This window comes from Phaenicophaeus curvirostris, chromosome 16, assembly GCF_032191515.1.
Source record: "Phaenicophaeus curvirostris isolate KB17595 chromosome 16, BPBGC_Pcur_1.0, whole genome shotgun sequence".
Lineage (NCBI taxonomy): Eukaryota > Metazoa > Chordata > Aves > Cuculiformes > Cuculidae > Phaenicophaeus > Phaenicophaeus curvirostris.
The window spans coordinates 9,394,630-9,413,018 of record NC_091407.1 but is presented as its reverse complement, the minus strand read 5'-3'; the positions used below and the strand labels follow the sequence as shown (position 1 = coordinate 9,413,018).

The 18,389-nt window shown below is 55.4% G+C and overlaps 1 protein-coding gene across 8 annotated transcripts in view; it reads right to left on the bottom strand.

Moving 5' to 3' along the window:
- Window positions 1-14,924, bottom strand: part of GRID2IP (Grid2 interacting protein) — a 39,126-nt gene extending 24,202 nt beyond the window's left edge. For 4 of the 8 annotated variants that reach the window (XM_069869960.1, XM_069869961.1, XM_069869962.1 and 1 more), the window contains exons 1-3: window positions 14,504-14,924; window positions 11,128-11,699; window positions 8,106-8,260 (exon numbers count right to left, since the gene is read on the bottom strand). In XM_069869960.1, coding sequence (XP_069726061.1) covers window positions 8,106-8,260; window positions 11,128-11,699; window positions 14,504-14,519 — 743 coding nt within the window. In that variant the 5' untranslated portion in view covers window positions 14,520-14,924. Of the gene's footprint in view, window positions 1-1,511; window positions 1,609-5,502; window positions 5,743-8,105; window positions 8,261-11,127; window positions 11,700-14,503 lie in introns of those variants that run through there. The other 4 variants (XM_069869965.1, XM_069869967.1, XM_069869964.1 and 1 more) reach the window with 2 other exon arrangements.
- Between the last annotated feature and the right edge of the window lie 3,465 nt (window positions 14,925-18,389).

The following is an 18,389-nucleotide window of genomic DNA, read 5'->3' as shown; positions in this document are numbered from 1 at the left end:
CATTTAAGTTGGCCAAATTAAATCGGCCCTGCTTGTTCCAGCGGGGCTGCCCCACTTTGCAGTGACTGCTGCTTCACTCGCGGGCTGGCAAACATCAGGGCTGAGGAGCAAAGCGAAGCTCACACAAAAACCAGTGGCAAGAACATGCTGTAAGGGTTTCACCGTGAATTGATCCAGTGCTAGAAGTTAAACAGAGTCTCAGCAAGGAGAGGAGCAAACTGGCTATTAAAAATAATCCTATTAAAGCACACAAAGTTTCCTGCTGCAGAAGCCTTTGAGAGAAGTTGCAGCGTGGCCTCGGGGAGCCCAGGACGGTGCCGCAGTGGTGCTGGGGCTGGATCCCCCAAGCACCTGACACCCTGAGGCTCAGCGGGTGCTGGCGTGGACCAACACTGGCACCAGCACAGGGTGCATGGTGCCTGGTGTTTAGCACAGAACTGCAGCTATTTCTGCCGCACTTTGCCATCCCATGGGACAAGCCCAGCCTCATTGGTCAGCAGGAGAGTGGATGCACCTCCCTGTTTGCAGAGATCAGCCTGGGACGGGGTGCAGCACCCCTGTCCCAGCACCCTGCAGCTGCACGGACCCAGGGGAGGGCTTGGGTGCCACGCAGTGCTGACCTCATGCCTTCAGCTTCCTCCTTCTTTGGTGCTCCAGGTCAGCTCTGGCTCTTTTCCCTGGTGGAGATGGGATGGGAAAGGTGTCCCCAACCCTGGACAGTTCAGACCTCTGCGCCAGTCCAGGGTGTGCTACACCCCGGTGCACCTCCTCTCCAATGCAGCGCAGCCAGGATACCAGCAAGGTGCCACGGGGTGGGAAACTGCCTGGTAGGAGCCCATCTGCCAGCACACCCATCCCCAGCCGCTCAGCTCTGGGGCTCACTTCAGCAGAGGATGTGTAGCACATCTTGGCCATTGCCACACTCTTATTTTGAACTCCCCGGCCAGTCACTCGCAGATCCTCTCAGAGCTGCCTGCGAGCTGCCTTCCCCCAGCCCAGCACCATGCAGAATCCCCTCTCACAAGGGCTCGTCCTGCGGCAGGCGCAGAGCTCACCCAACCCATCCCAGCCCAAGCTGGGCACTGAGACTCGACGGTGCAGGACGCGTCCCCTCGAGCGGGGCTGTGGCAGCAGCTCTAGCAGGCAAAAGTAGCCCCAAGTTTGCTCAGAGCTCACACTCAGCTGAGGCCAGGAGCGAGGGGTCCCCAGTCCTCGCACCTGCACCACGCAGCACCCTCAAGCCTCCACCTTCACCACCCATCCCCTGGACTAGAGGCACAGAGACAAAGCAGCCCCAGATGCGCTCTTCTTGCCTCTCCCCAGCTCTCCACGCCCAATTTTTCATCTGAGCTTTGCTCAGCTCCCCCCAACCCTCATGCTGCTACCACAGCAGCACCGGGAAGCAGAGTCCCCGCAGCTCAGAGAGGCAGGAGAGACCTCGCGGGGACGTCTACCAGGACACAAGGCATTCCCAACACATCCAACGCCATGCACGCCACGGAGAGACGTACCGAAAATGCCGGGAGAAACTCCGGTCCTTTCCCATTTGTCAGGGTGCAGTGGGAACAAAAGGGAGATGCTTCAGATCCTCATGCAGCTGAGCCTCAGCCTCGGCTCACGCCCACGACACGGCCAGATCCAACAACCAAACCCTGCACCAGCCGGTGCCCCCCTGCCACTCGGCACCCCCGTGGTGAGCGGGGACGCTGGCCAGATGGGCTGGCTCGCCGGCAAACTCTACCTGGGCTGAGTCCCTGCCTCCCCTCGCCCTCACCTCCCCACCACGCTCGAAGTCCCGGGTGGAGGTTTACCATCTATGAGTGTCTCCTTTTTTATCAATTGGGCTTTAGCGCCTGCTCTGTCCTCCCTGCTCCAGCTCTGCCCTCCCCGCTCCGGTTCTGACCCAGCTCGCAGCCACCGAGCCTCTTGCTTTCCCCAAAAACTGCAGTCGCTGTAATTTCCAGCCGGAACTATCTCGTAACAGAAAGGAGGGCACAGCTCCGCACCGAACTCCGGGGGGATGTCTCCCTGGTGCTAATTAGTTGACTTCTAAAGTGCTTCTGTTTAAATTACATGTCGCTGTAATGGGTGAGAAACCTTAAAGGCAAACGGCGATGGGTGCAGGCAGAGCCACCCCAGCTGACCCAGGAGCAAAGCCACCAGCCCAAACCTCCCCTGGAGCCATGGAGCATCATTTTCCCCCAGGGTAACACAACAGCACTTTGCGTTAGGGATAAGAGATTAAAAAAACATCTTAAATTTAAGTAATTCCATCTTTGAACACAGCACTGGCGTTTGATGAGGAGGATGTAAAGCTTTCCAGCGCTGCCAACATCAGACACAACCTCCAGATAGCAAAGGAAAGAAAGATGAAAAACCTATGGCTTAGCCCCAAAACAACTAGCAAAGGCCTGACCTTGAGTCTGTCAGTTTGGCGTAAAAACACCCCCCCCAGCGTGGATTAAAACACTGAGCTGCACTTGGATTACGTCTGAACTGTGCTGGGCAAACATCTACTGGTCTGTAGAAGCATTTCTGCCCTGGAATTGTGCCGCAGTGCCAAAATTCACGGCTTTTGGAGAGAAAGCTCCTGGACGGCTTCACCCACATTACAGCACTTCTGCTGATGACCCTGTACCAGCATTTTTTCTCCAACCTGACCTAGCTGTGTGCATGGCAGGGGTGCTGGCCGCCCCACGCTGGCCTCCAGCCCGGCAGCACCAACAGCCACAGGGGGACATGGCAGCTCTGACCCCCATGTGGAGCAGGACTCACGCCAGCCCCGCAGTGAGCACAGACCCTCTGTTTTCACCAGGACAGTCATCCCATTATCCTGGTAACGGGAGGCTCCATCATCACTCATCTGGCTGCAGATGTTTTGCAGATGCGACTGTTGTTATCATTAAATAGGAATGAAGGTGCTTTTCCACCTGGGAGTGCAGCCCTGCTGAGATGACATGGCTGTGCACTGGGGCCAGAAGCCTCTTGCACCCCTTTTCCAGCCACTCCACTCGTCTCTGGGGCAGCTCAAAACCCCCAGGCCCACACGGCAGCTTCTGGGGAGGCTCACCCTCTCCTGACACATCCCTGCACCAGCTCAACTGATGCATTATCTGCCAGTAAAAGCCTCCCAGTAAGAGCAACCCACACCTGGCTGGGGTCACCTTCCCAGTCAGCGGATGAGGCCCCGGGATGCTCTCGCCTCCCCCAAATCCAGTGTCCCTGTGCTCAAACCACTCTGCACATCAAGAGCCATTGGCTTTGTCCTTCCCCTGGCAGGTACAGGCAGCCCCATCACTGCCAGGGACACAGAGACCCTCAAAGAAACCCCCAGAAAGGATTTTCCTGCAGCCTCCATCACCTGGGAGTATCAGGGATGGAGGCTGGGTCAGTGGGCACAAACAGCTGCTTGATGCAGCCCCTGGGATGTCCCCCAGACCTGGTGTGGCACCCATGGGACCTTGCCACCTTGCCAGCCACTGCGTTGGGGAGACATGGGGTCACCAGCAGCCCATGTCACCCTGGGAGTCCCCTCAACTGCTTTCTGCTGGGAACTCCAGGACAAACGCAGCTTTCTGTGCTTCCTTTAAGATACTGGAAAACACCAGGACCAAGTAGCCACTTCTGAAAATGCAAGTTACAGATGGGGGTGGTGTGCAAGTGGGCCAGGCAGAGAGAACCTGCCTCACAGCCGTAGGTCAGGCTGTCAGAAGCAATTAATCCCCTAACGGGAGAGGTTGCACCGAGGCATTTGGTTTGTGACCTATTTGAACTCAGCCGGTAGGAAAGGAGCTCTGCTCCCAACCGGTTTCACCGCTGGCACATATTTTCCTGCTGCCCTAATTCCCATTTTTGGGCAGTTTGACCATATGTCCAGCTATCAGATTAGGGATTTTTATTTTTTTTTTTTCAATCCAGCAGCAAACAAGATCTGCTTTTCCTCCATCATCACCCGCATGGTCCCACCACAGGTCAGGGGCTGCCTGCTCTCTGAAGCTCCGCACCAGTGCGCTGTGGGCTCAGGGGGGGTGACCCGTGCTGCAAGCTGCATCGGCATCCGAGAGCCAGAACGCTCCCCCCAGCCTTGGAGGAGCACGAACGTGGAGGGGGGAGAGAAGCAGGGAAGCAGCACAATCCATAATATACAAATCCTGATGGCTAAAATGAAATTTCTTATCCAGAGTCAGTCACAGATGGCTGGAGTATTTTAATACGGGAACATGCCAAGCGGTTTTATTGCCACGAAAAACAAGCTGAGGCAAAGAGATTGGGTTTGGAGCGTTATTAAAATGAACTCGGTGGAATTTCTCCCATAATAAGGGAACCCCTGATGGGCAGCGATTTTATCTCTGTCGGGGATCAAAAGCGACTGCAATCAAAGCAGCGCTCACCCCAGCCCACCACTGCAGTCCACAGCTTTGCCTGCGTGCGTTGGTTTTCCCCCAGGAGCCAAGGCTGGTGGGGAAGCAAACAGACCACAACCACAGAAGCCAAGAAACAAACTACCCCAAACTATTCTCCCTGCAGCAGAGCTGAGCACAACATGACTGAAAGGAGCTCCACAACAACATACAGCAGTCTAAACAGCGCAAGAGTTATCGCCTAACCAAGTCATGCAGCTGGGGGGAGAGGCTGGGTGCTCACACACGTCCCCCTGTCCAAATCCAGGTTAATGGGACAATGTCCATATGAGCATCAACGACAGTGGTTTGTGCACCAGCTTTGGTAACACTGTGAGTCTCTGGGGAGGAGGGGAGCCGCATTTCCATTGCTCCCCAATTCTGCAAACAGATGTTTCAAACCTAAATGCCGCTGCCAGGAGCCAGTGCGATGGTGGCACAGGCACCACCAGCACCAGGGGACACATGGGACACAGGGAGATGGCAACCAACACGCAGGGGTGTGCAAATGCTAAAGACCTGTGCAAGGCAGGTGACGATTCCCCGTGTCGCTTGGCTCGGAGGCTGAATTTGGCCCCCAGAGTCCAGGGAAAAGCTGGCGGCCGCTGCAACGGTGCCGCAGAGCACTTGGGTGCAGAGCCAGCACCACATCGCTGCTGGAATCCCAGCTCTGCCCTGGTTTGAAACCAGCTCAGAAATAAGAGCAGTGTCAAGAGGCGCACGCCCCTGGGACCCCAACCTGCCCCAAATAACCCACTGCCCTCCCCGCGCCGGCGCACGCAGCCCCCGCACACACACTTAGCACAGCCACAGGGAGCAGAGGAGAGAAACCCCGCAGCTCCCCCAGGACCAGCCCCGGGCTTTGGTGTCTGCAAGTGATGGAGCAACACAAAATACGAGGTTTCCCTCTCCCCGGCAGAGCTGCGATGCCCGCAGTGTCTCTGCTGAGAGCAGCTCTGATGCAATACAGATGCTAAGAGTTAATTAACTTTTTGCACATCTCATTTTGCGGTGCTGGGGTTTGATACATTGGAGAATTAAGCTGCTTTAACCCCACTCCCCTCACAGCCCCCTCAGCTCCCAGGAAAGGTCCATTACTCACCCGAGACAGCTCATCTTTCCCCCTCGCTGCCGTTTTTCATCATTCCCAAGCAGAACTACAATTGTGCACTTTACTACGCACCAGCCATATGGGCAGGGGATGGGAGCGGGGAGGAACCGGCGTGGCACGTGCGTTATCCCTGCTATCCACAACCACACGGATGGAGAAATGTCAGCAAATTAAAATCTGCAGGAGCTTAATTCTGGGCAAATGGGATGAAATCCATTTGAGCTAAAAAGAAAAAAAAAAACCAAAAACAAACAAAAAAAAACCCCCAACCACCAACACTGGAAAAAGCCCAGCCTGAGGATGGATGGGAGGAGAAGAGGTGTCTGCAGCCCCGGGTCAATCAGCACGCTGAGTCGGGGGGGTCTTGTGTTACGCTGCCCCACAGCACCTCACAGGGAGCACATTACATCCCGGGGGGAACCTGGGGAAGGGACAGGCAGGGAGGAAGGACAGCCAGCAGCAGCAGTGGCCTGAGAATAAATACAGCTGGTGCAGAGGGAAGATCCAATCAGGCCAGCGCCAGGGTCAGCGCAGATGGGGATGTACCTGCCTTCTGGCTCTACATAGCAGGGGACACAGGGCCACCCACAGCGGGACACCGCCAACCCCACCTGGCAGGGCACAGGGCTCCCAGCAAGGGAAGCATCAGGGACCCTCATCTGCCTCGTGCCCAGTATCCCTCTTCTCCAGGTGGGTGGAAACAGCCCCCAGGGATGGGGAGCCCTGCAGGGATGCCCAGGCTGGCCGATGGGCACCTGCGTGGTCCCAAGCCCATCATCCCACATCCCCAGGTGCCCACAGGTCAGACAGACTCTGCTTGTCCCAATTGCACCAACACACAGCACTGCCCGTGCGGGTGCTGCTCTGCACCCTGGGGACAGTGGGACAGCCACACCAGTGCCCCAGCACCAGAGCCGGGATCCTCTGGCACAGCCCTTCCCGATCCCCAACTGGGGCGCAGACCCCAGCCCCCTTCCCAACCAGCAATCGACCAAAACGCTCAAGCCGTGTGGAATTCACCCACATGAATTAGCAGCACCCGCTAAATCCTGAGCTCCCAGGATCCGCTCACCACCCTTCAGGGAGTTATTAAAAGCTCTTGCTTGGAAGCAAACCCGCCGGATGGGAGACCCCAGGATAAGCAGCTCCCACACGACAGCACACAGGGAGTTGCCCTCGTGTCCCCAGCTGGGAAACCTGGTCCCCAAAGAGCCTTGGGTTTTATTTTCTTGACTTCATTTCATTTAGACCAGACAGTAAATCTTTTCCCTAAGCTAAATGTCTCATTTCCATTAAATCAAGATTAGCTGGCTGACTTTTGCCCTCTTGCCCTAGCCCAGCGTTAACCTTTCACACGGGGGCAGGGGCAGCTGTGGGGCTGGGGCTGCCCCCCACGTCACAGGGCTTGGCACAGGGTGAGCTCTGCAACGCCATCCTCTGCTGGGATGGGGACACCTGGGGGGACCCCCAGCCAGGTGATCAGGTCCAGAAGAAAGTTTAGACACCGTCAAACAGTCCTAGTGGGGGAAAAAAAAACCAACCTCATATCATTTCCTAAGGATGAAGGAAAAAGGGCTTGCTGAGGTGCTGGAGGTGTTTCCATGGATCTTATTGGGGAAAAGACTTTTCTCTCAATTGTGAGTGGTGGGGGGTTGGATTGGGAGCAGGTTGGGGTGACAGCTCAGGCAGGGTTTGGTGTCACCCATGCCTGCCCCCACCTCCAGTTTGCAGGTCAGATCCCCCCAGGATGTTCAGAGGGGATGGGACGTGGGCACCCAGATGAGGCAGCTCCAGGGGGGCAAGGGACCCCTGGCTCTGTGCCCATTCCTGCTCAGGTGGAGGATCCACAGGGATCCAGGGGGATGCCGGGTGGTGAGGGCCACCGACCTGCCTCCCCATCCTCCCCACTGGTGGGTCACAGCAGGCTTGGCGGAGACCCTGGCACAGGGACGTTGTTATGGCAACTGTAATATCTTGCAATTCCACTGATTAAAGCAGGAATCGGAAAGCCGGGCCCGGAGCGGGGCCAGATGGAGACCTGATTCCCTAATGGCCATCGTCTCAGCCTGACCGTAATCCCCACCACGTGTCCATGCCCCAGCCCACTGCGAGAAGAGCAGCGTTATGGCTGCATATCCACAGCACGGCCACTCCGGAGGTGCCAGTGACCCCAGGCTAGAGTGGAACATTGACAAATTGTCCTGGGGTGCGTGACCACAGCCCCAGGGATGCTGTGGGAGTGCTGGCTGGGGGCAGCCCATGGCCCAGCAGAGCCCCCCAGCCACTTCCACTGCCAGAGCTGCCGGCAGAGTCCCCCTCACCCCCCACCAGCCCTTGCCTTGCAGAGCTTGGTTCATTTTCTAGCCAAGCTATTGGGGAACCACCAGCTGTTCCACAGCTAATCCCATCTCCCTTCGACAGCCAGAAATGGGCGTGATGTCCCGTGCTGCAGGCAGAGGCGGTGGCTCCGTGATATCTCCCTCTGGGAACCTCCTGACCCACGCTGGCCCCGCTCACCCCTGCACACTCATCGCTGAGGGTGAACGCGTACACAGGGTTTAACATCCAGCAGTGCTGTTACGGGTACCCAGTACCTGATGTTGTCAATGAGGTGCTGGTGGGACTCCTGAGTGAGGACCATGCAGAGGGCATAGGCGAGGTATTCCACCTTCCTCTCTGCCGCATACTGCTTCAGGACAGTGAATACCTTCTCCTTGACCTCTGGCTGGTCACCGAGGATGTCATCCACCTACAGAACAGGAGCCAGGAAAGAAGAGGGAAGGAGCACTGAGAAGCAGCAGCGCAGTTAACCAGGTGTACAGAGGGTATAACAGTGCAGAAAACACATCCAGCTCATTACAACACCAGCAAGAAGGGAACCCACATGGGAAGGATAGCAAAACCACTGTCATCAGCCCATCACACAGCACTGCTAGCCTCACATGTCCCTGGTGTTGCTATTATAAACATTGCACTGCAAACAGCAGTGTGACAGCAACCCCAGGTCTCTGCCAGGTCACAAGCATCCCTGCAGGAGAAAGTCCATGGCAGAGGAAACCCCAATGGACTTTTGGAGGTATTTAAGTCTCCAAATACACCATGATCCTGGCAGGCAGAACTGCTCTGCCATTAATTGCTGGAGGCTACAGGAAATCTGGGAGAGGGGGCGTGAATGTGAGCACCAACCCTAAATCTGTTGAATCAAGTCCAGAGTAGACCATGGAGACGATCTGAGGGCTGGAACATCTTTGATATAAAGACAGACTGAAAAACTTGGGGTTACTTAGTCTAGAGAAGATAAGGCTGTGGGGGAAGACCTTAGAGCAGCTTCCAGTACAGAAAAGGGGCTCTAGGAAAGCTGGGGAGGGGCTTTTTATCAGGGAGGGCAGGGACAGGGTGAGGGGAAATAGTTTTCAGCTGTGAGAGGGGAGGCTGCTGCCCTGTCCTCTCCACCTGTGACAGACATAACAGGCAGGTTAATTAGCTAATTAGCACCCAGCCAATTACCCTGCACCGGACCCTCCTCATTAGCCTCCTCCCAGGCCAGGGACTGTCCCTTGCCCTTGACTGTGCTGGGCAGTGGGTGCTGCTGCCTTGGGTGCAGCAAGTGTGGGTGGGATGCAGCAAACCCTTTATGGCCACTCTGCTGTGCCTTTGTGTGTTGCGTTTTCCTGCAAGGTGATGATTTTGAGCTGACAGCAGCTTTAACTATTTATTTCTAGCTTTAAGAGTACAGGGGGGAGCAGCAGTGAGAGAAAGGGAACCTCTTGTCCTCTCCCAGTACCAGCGGCACTGGGAGGGATCCAGTAGGCATCACCCAGCCAAGCTCCTTGTGCCAGCTGGGAGAAACCTTTGCCTTCTTGTCCCACTTGGCAGCTGCCCCGGGCGGGCTATTGCAGGAGCTGTGACCCCCAGTACATCCCTCCAGGTGCTGCAGGGTTTGAGCAGCCACTGCACAAGCACTCCAGAGCTGCTAGCAGCAGTAGCGCTTCAAGGTTATCGAATCTGGGGCAGCTGAGGCAGCTGCATCCCCTGGGCAGACTCGCATGCTTTTTGGTCCCAAGGTCCAGTACAGAAATTACAAAGAGTGTGGTGTTCCTGGTGGGTTAGATCCCAGGATGCTGCTGTTAAATCTTTGCCTGGGCTTGGCAGGCAGGAATCGGGGGGCACTGCCACTCCTCATGTTGGTGCAGTCCCCAGCGCATCCCCGAGTGCAGGGGGACAAGGGGAGATGTTGACCTGAAACTGAGACTGTGAGTGGCCCCATCGCTTTCTGGTGATGCTTCCAGACACTTGGTTCACGCAGCCCAGCCCTGGCCACGCTGCCACTGATGTTGCTCCTGCTCTGCCTGCCAGGCAAACGTGATTTAAAGAGGGGCTCCGCCAAAGGAACGAGGGAGCAAAAAGCCTCTGTACCTCAGGCTTGCGAGTGGCCTGCAGGCACAAAACAAAAGCCACCAGCACCCTTCAGCCTTGCAGCCTTGTGGTGCCCATGGTGGGCAAGAGTGCTTGGGCGCCTGTCGCACCAGCAGCACCTGCCAGAGCAGAGCTCCCAGGTAACCGAGGGGGTAAAGCACCCAGCTGGGTTTTATTCTTTTCTTCATCATGTGAAAAAATGAAGCCACTTAAAACATCTGCACCATTAACTCCCTCAAGAAAGGTGTTTGCCAGACAGGCTGCACTCCAGGAGCCAGCAGCACGCGTGCCCTGCAAGCCTGCTTGTGCCCAGGCTGGCTGGGGCCACCACAGGCGGCTTTGCTGGGTGGGGAAGGGAAGAGGCAGAGGGGCTGCTGTGGGTGCTCATGGCATCCCAACAGCCTTGCTTGCTTCAAAAGTGCTCTCCTGTGACCATCCAGGAAGCTTTTACACGGTTTAATGTGACTTCACGAGACGGAGGCAGCATGGAACAACCTCTCATCCTCTTGTTAATCTCCTGTAATCAGCAGGTATCTGTTTCACACGAGATGCTCTGCCTTATGAATCTGAACCTCAGTGCATGTCTGTGAATCTTTAATGCAGAAGCTGACTGAGGGGATTGGGCTGATAACCACGAATCTCTTTGTGAAGGTCTTGTTCCTTTATTAGCTTGAGGTCAAAAAAACCCACAAGCCTGGTTATTTTCACAACAGCATTTTAAAAGGCTACTTTGAAATGGAAATTAGAGAGATTAAAAAAAACAACCATGATCAAATTTATAATTAGCGTGAGGTGCTGCGTTTGGTAAACTACCCACTAGGAAGCCTTCAGGAACACAATGAAGATGTAATCACATCCATGTTTTCCCTTGGCAGCAAAATAAGAGCTAAAATATCTGTGAGATGATGTGCTCAAACTTTGAAGGAGTGTCCAGACACTGGTGGGAGGGATCTGTCCCCTTGGGTCTCCACGTGCTCTCGTAATGCAAAGGAATAAGTATTTGGGATCTCCAGAGGGTCTCCAAGCTCTATGCAGCATCCACCTATCATCCCAGTAATTCTCAGACCCTCCTCTCAGGCATAGAAGCCCCGAGGCTGTGAGCAAGCCAGGAGCATCCACTCACCCGAGAGCGCTGCAAAGGCTGAACGTGACCTTCTCCAACCTGCGCGGTGCAGGGGTTGCCCTGAGCCCCAGACTTACCTTTTTGCTGAATTCCTGTGCTTTCTGCCTCCTCTCCTGGTGCACAGCATCAGCGCTGGGGACGGGGTCCCTCGTGCCGTCCCCGCGCTGCGGCCGCAGCAGCCCCAGCCGCAGGGACTGCCCATGGCAGGACCCCACCAGGGCCACCGCCGCCTCTTGCAGCATCACCCTCACCCCGTTGACTTCCAGCACGTAATCCCCTGGCTCAATCCCACAAGCAGCCGCGGGTGAGTCCGAGATGATGCTGGCCACTCGTGGGGGGCTGCCGCTCGCCAGCTCGAAGCCGAAGCATCCTCGAGGACCGGGAGGGATGTCGACATGCTGCAGGCGGGAGACCACCCCGATGCTGGGGGGCACGTTGCCGCAGCGCCTGGCCAGTCCCAGCAGCGCCTCGCAGCCCAGCGAGGAGACGGGCTGCCCTTCGATCTCCAGCACCTCGTCGCCCGGGCGCAGCCCTGCGGCCGCCGCGCTGCTGCCCTCCTGCACCCAGAAGATGTAGCATGGACCAGTCCCACTTATCTTGAACCCGAAGGCCTCGGGCCAGCCCTGGTTGGTTGCCGGCATTCCTGCAACTGGAAAAGAAGAAGGGGGAAAAAAGATGTTGTGTGCATTTTCCATCCTCAGTGTTAGCCCCTGTAGGTCCTGTCCAGCTTGGAAGCTCCAGCCTGTGCTGCACCTCCCCACCTTGGGAAGAATCATAGAATCACCAGGTTGGAAAAGACCCACCAGATCATGGAGTCCAATCATTCCTATCAAACACTAAACCATGCCCCTCAGCACCTCGTCCACCTGTCCCTTAAACACCTCCAGGGAAGGTGACTCAACCACTTCCCTGGGCAGCCTGTTCCAGTGACCCTTTCCAGGAAAAGTTTTTTCCTAATGTTCAGCCTAAACCTCCCCTGGCAGAGCCTGAGGCCATTCCGTCTCATCCTGTCCCCTGTCACTTGGGAGAAGAGGCCAGCTCCCTCCTCTCCAAAACCTCCTTTCAGGTAGTTGTAGAGAGCAATGAGGTCTCCCCTCAGCCTCCTCTTCTCCAGGCTAAACACCCCCTCAGCCGTTCCTCATAGGGCCTGTTCTCCAGCCCCCTCACCAGCTTTGTTGCTCTTCTCTGGACTCGCTCCAGAGCCTCAACATCCTTCTTGTGGTGAGGGGCCCAGAACTGAACACAGGATTCGAGGAGCGGTCTCACCAGTGCCGAGTACCGAGGGAGAATAACCTCCCTGGACCTGCTGGTCACGCCATTTCTGACACAAGAAATACCCCAGGGGGACACTTCTCCTCTGTATTTCCCTAAAAATTAGCTTTTATTCTTCTATAAGCCCGCAGGATGCTGGCAGGGAGGAGACTGAGTTGGTTAGGAAAGGTCGGGGCTACACCCGGCACCCAGACCATGGCCTTGCCCAGCCCTTGTCTCGCTCATGGGAGGCACCCACCTACCCCCTCTCCCATTTCCTTGTATTTATTTGTCTAGCAAAATGATTATTTCAGTTCCCTGACATGCTTGTTAATTAACAGATGTGTTTATTAACATAAATCATAATCTAATGGTTTATGGCAGCCTTATTGTAACCAGCTTTTCTCAATAATCAGTGTTTAAGCAGTTTGGAGCCACAAAACGCAGATTCATTAGAGCGTGCCAGATCCTCTCATCTCTCCTGGGAGTGTTCCTTTGTGCCCTCCCAGTCCTGGGGACAGCGTTAACCTGAGCACAGCATCCCCAAATACAAAGACAGGGATTTTCAGAAGGACTTGTTTGTAGTTCATTTGAAGGATTAGGACCGGCTCCACAGATGCTCAAGGAGAAATCGGGCACATCAGCCCTAAACATCTGCAGAAGTTGTCTTTGCCCAAGGTAAATCAGACCAGCTGATCTTGGCAGCTCACTCGAGTGCCCTTTTGATGTCACTGATGTGTAGGTGCCTGCGTTGCCTGTTGACACTCGCTAAATTAATTCACATTCAGATTTTCTCTTCATTTGATCTTAGCTGCCTGTGAAGATGCTTTTCATGTCCGTTTTTATTCCATCTGTGTTACTGAAAACAGATTAAGCTTTTACAAAACTTAAAGGCAGACTATTTGACCTGGCTCAATTTATCTTAAGGAAACCATGAGGAGGCTGAGGGGAGACCTCATTGCTCTCCACAACTACCTGAAAGGAGGTTGTGGAGAGGAGGGACCTGGCCTCTTCTCCCAAGTGACAGGGGACAGGACAAGAGGGAATGGCCTCAAGCTCCACCAGGGGAGATTTAGGCTGAATATTAGGAAAAAATTTTTCACAGAAAGGGTCATTGGGCACTGGAACAGGCTGCCCAGGGAGGGGGTTGAGTCACCTTCCCTGGAGGGGTTTAAGGGACGAGGTGCTGAGGGACATGGTTTAGTGTTTGATAGGAATGGTTGGACTTGATGATCTGATGGGTCTTTTCCAACTTGGTGATTCTATGATTCTATGACTCTGAATCCCTCAAGAAAACATTGAACGCACCTTGGATTTTGTGCCCTTAGGACCAAAAAGTCTCAGGCACAGAGACACAGAGCCCAGCAGCCCAAAGCCAGCCCTTGGTGCACCCCACCACCTTCCTGGGCATCCCAGAGGCTTCCAGTTTGCTCCAGCACATGCTCCTGCCAGGCATCCCTTTCCACCTCACTGCTGTCAGGGCAGCTTGGCTCTCATCTGAACAACGAAAAGACATTTTTTCTGCTCCTTCAAGACCCTTGGGCAAAGTTCATCATCACTGAAAACATTGTTTAATACCCCGTGATAGGCCAGAGAGATGAAAGGAACACTTCTTATGTCCATTTTCAGCAGAGATAATAGGGGCCGGCTTGCTCTGAGAACAGAATCATGAGGATTGGCAGGGAAAACAGCATTACTGCAGAATCCTGTATTAATAACCAGAGCCTCCTCTGCTGCTGCAAACAGCTACTCACAGCTGTGTTCGAGGGCGCTAGAAGTGCATAAGAAAATATTAAAAAGGACCAAGCAATATGCTGTCACTAATGTTATAAGTGTAATAATCTTGTCCTGCTTCGTACAGCAGTGCTGATTAAACCACTGCGTAAAAGCAGGGATTATTGTTATTGTTATTTGAAGAGGAAGCAAAGTCACTGCCCATGTAACAGGTACAGATGTCAAGGACTGGAAGGGCAGTGTGGAGGGGGAAGCATGGGGCAAATCTGGTGACAGCAGGATGAAATACACCGGTGAGGGAACACCAGAGCACCCCTGGGGCTGTGGAGCCCATGGAAGCTCCAGTGGGAGCCCAGTAAGCACTGGGACAGCCCCAGCCCTGCTGCTGGGGCTGAGCTCCATGGCAAAGCCCAGCCTAGGAGCTGCACCACCCCTTCCACCTCTACACCCCACAGCTCAAGCACTTACAGAAATCCGCAGCCATCCAAGCGAGCCTGGCAGTCTCTCACTGGCAGCAGGTCTGTCCCGCTGTGGGGTCGAAGCTCTCTTGGTTGTCCTCCCTTGCCCCTGGAAGCGTGTCCCACCTACCCGCCGGGCTCTGGGGGACATCTCCCCTGCTCCCACGTCCTCGCTGAAGCTCCGGGGTGCGGGATCACAGCCCTCACGGAACACTGGTCCGGGGCTGGGCACAACGGCTGCTGCGCCGTGGGGCTGGTGGATGCTCCTTCCCAGGCTTCTTACTCAATTCTGCACCTGTCCAGCTGCTCTGAGCCACTGCCAGGCAGGCAGAAAGGTCTTTCTTGCCTTTTCCTTTCCTAATTAACTTTATTTCCCTTGCAAAGAGAAGTACAGACAGACTAATTGCGTGCTGGTCCTGGCTGAGTGCAGAGCTGACCTGAACCCGTGGATCTAGGGGGAATTAGGAGCTGCAAGGAGGTAAAACAGATTAGCACCCATGGAGGGAAATCCCTTATCCCCATGGGCAAATCCAGAGAGACAGCGCTCTGCAAAGCAGCCGTGATGCAGCCAGCCCCGTCTGCTCACACACAGACCTGGGTGCACAGAGACCTCGCTGGCCTCACCAACAGTGATTTGGGTGGGAAACCAGAGATTTTGGGAGCATGCATGGATTTGGGGTCTGGATGGACTGCTGGGGGCTCTCCAGGGGAGCAGGGTCTGCGCAGGGGAGCCCTGCGGGCATTCTGCTGCAGGGCTCCCCAGGCTGGCACCCACCATTCCTCAGGCTGCTATTTCAGATTTTCTCCCCGGCTTCCTCAGCACTCAGGGATCCTAGGGCTTAGCACTTTAAGAGGTTTTAGGGTATTACACCAGTGGAAGGAGCCACCTGCAGCCCATCACGGGCCACACACCAATCTGGCCTTCCCCTTGCGCCAGCACGGGCTGAGCTGTCGGCAGCGTTGGGCTGGATGAGAAACAACCTCTTCAGGAAACCTGGAGACTGGACATGGGGTTGGCTGCCCCATCCCTGGAGGTGTTCGAGGTCAGATTTGATGGGGTTGAAGCCCCCTGATCCAGTGGGAGGTGTCCCTGCCCATGGCAGGGGGTTGGAACTGGATGGGCTTTGAGGTCCCTTCCAACCTAAACCATTCCATGGCTCAATGACATAGAATCATAGAATCATAGAATAACCAGGTTGGAAGAGACCCACCGGATCATCGGGTCCAACCATTCCTATCAAAATGATCCACTCTGCCCAACCTGAAGATGACACGATGCAGTGGAGGGGTCTTCCTCTCGCTCATGCCCTTCATGTTCCTACATGTCACAGCTGCAGGGGACTGGGAGCCCCCTTCTGCCCTCTCTGGCTCTGCTGTCAGTGATGCTCTGCTATAGATCGGCTGTGGTTCCTCACGCATGGCTCCTACACAAACCCAGAGGTCCAAGGGTGACACGGAGCACGCATAGCCCTCCTGTGTTGACACTGAAATGCACATGCCTTCCTGCAAACATCAGGGCATCTTCATTGCTGTTCACTGCCTGAGGAGACAACACTGTAACGGAGATTACTTATTGTATTTCCTCAGCAAGTGAAGCAGTTTCTTCTTTTCCCTCAATTTTTAAGTGATTTGCATAGTTTAAAACACTGACAGTAAAGCTCAATCCCTGTGAGAAGTAAATTATGGGGTCCCAAGCTAGTGAAAAACATTGCTTCCTTGAAGATCTGCTGGACTTCCATCAGACAAGGCTTTTCACTCATTTTCACAGCACTTGGGTTGAATCAGCTTCATTTTCCTCAGACTCAACCTACTATTAAAGTATTTTATATTACTTAGAACAGCCTACGAGGCCACTAAGAGTGGCTGGATCTCCATGCTGGTGCCCTGCTTGGTGGCAGTTGGCAGGCAGCTCCGTGCTTTGTGCAAGGACCGTGGGGCGCACGCCCTGCCCGTGGACACAGAAACCACCCCAGCCCCCTTCCACACTGCCAAACCTGCCAGGTTCGATCCAACATCCCAACAGAGCCGCAGCCGTACCTGAAATGGTACCAAGATCGGCTGTACCAGTAGGAAGGGGGAAAATGGCTTTTTTACACCGTCCTCAACAGGGGCAAATCGCCTTGGGGTGCACGCCAGGGCTTGTCCTCAGGCTGTGCTCCAAGACAGCTGTGTCCCTGCAATATTTTGGCTGCATTTCTCTCTCTCGGGTTCTGTTTTGATGCATCGTCATGGGCCAAGGACTTATCAGGGAGAAAACAATCCCCTTCCTGAAACCCAACCTCATCTCCTGCCGCCACGTCTCGACCGAGCCAATTCCCCTCGGAGGGCTTACCTGTCACAGCCGGGATCCAGCCAGTGGCAGCCCGGGGCCCGGCACTGGCAAAATCATCTCCCAGCGCCTTCGAAGCTTTTGGATCAGTTACCCAGCGGCAGCCACCGGCCGAGTTTCTATGGCAAACTCTACCCCGGCACCGTAACCCAATCGGCCGCTCATTAGTGGTGCTCCGGGAGCAGGGAGCGCGGCGGCTGCGGGGACGGTTTCAGTTGACAAACACTGCGTAAGGAATGGGAACGGGACTGGGATCGCCGGCAGCTTTGGCCCGGCAGCCCGGTGCCAGCCGAGAGCCCCGTGGGCGCAGGAGCTGGCACATCCCTGCCTCGTACGGCACAGGGTAGCGCGAGATGAGGCTCTGCGCTAGGGGGGAATGCAGCGCTCTGAGCTCCTGCAGGGGATGAATGATTTCACCAAAAGCAAGATATCTGAAGAGGTTCTTGCAGATTCCTGGGAAATGGCACCAGACGGGCCAGGTCCATTGGCAGCGAGTCCCGTGTCCCTCCGGAAAGAGAAGAAAACCAGCACTCAGCTCACAGAGCAACAAGCCGCCCCACCCCGTAAGGACCCTACAGCTCTGGGATTTATAAAAATGATGTAACTTTTATGTCTAATGTTTTAATCTCTGTTTTCTGCTGCAGCAGAAGGACAAAGGCTGGAATGAGCAGCTCTTCCCAGCAGATTCAGCTCCTTCAGGATGAGACAGCTGATTTCTCGCTTGATGTGGACACACTTCTCAGTGTGCAGCCCAGCAGCAGCCCCATCCCAGCCCCATTCTGGCCCTGCCAGCCCCTGCCCACCCCAGTCCTGCCAGATCCATACTGGCTCAATCCTGGTCCTGCCAGCCCCATCCCAGCCCTATCTCAACTCTGCCATCTCCATCCCAGCCCCACCAGCTCCATCCTAGTCCTCTCAGCCCCATCCCAGCCCTGCCAGCCCCATGCCAGCCTATCCTCACCCCAGCCCCATCCCATTCTTATCCCGTCCTCATCCCAGTTCTATCGCATCTCCATCCTATCCCATCCCATCCCCATCTCAGCTCCACCACATCCCCATTATATCCCAGCCCTATCCCATCCCATCCCCATCCCATCTCAGCTCCATCCCAGACCAGCCCTATCTCATCCTCATCCCAGCTCCATTCCATCTCAGCTCCAGCCCAGACCAGGCCTATCCCATCCCAGCCCTATCCCACCCTCATCCCAGCTCCATCCCATCTCAGCTCCATCCCATCCCAGCCCTATCCCATCCCAGCCCTATCTCACCCCAGCTCCATCCCATCTCAGCTCCATCCCAGCCCAGCCCTATCCCACCCCCATCCCAGATCCACCACATCCCCATCCCAGTCCTATCCCATCCCAGCCCTATCCCATCCTCATCCCAGCCGTATCTCATCCCAGCTCCACCCCATCCCAGCCCTATCCCATCCCCATCCCATTTCAGCTCCATCCCAGACCAGCCCTATCCCATCCTCATCCCAGCTCCATCCCATCTCAGCTCCATCCCATCCCAGCCCTATCCCATCCCAGCCCTATCTCATCCCAGCTCCATCCCATCTCAGCTC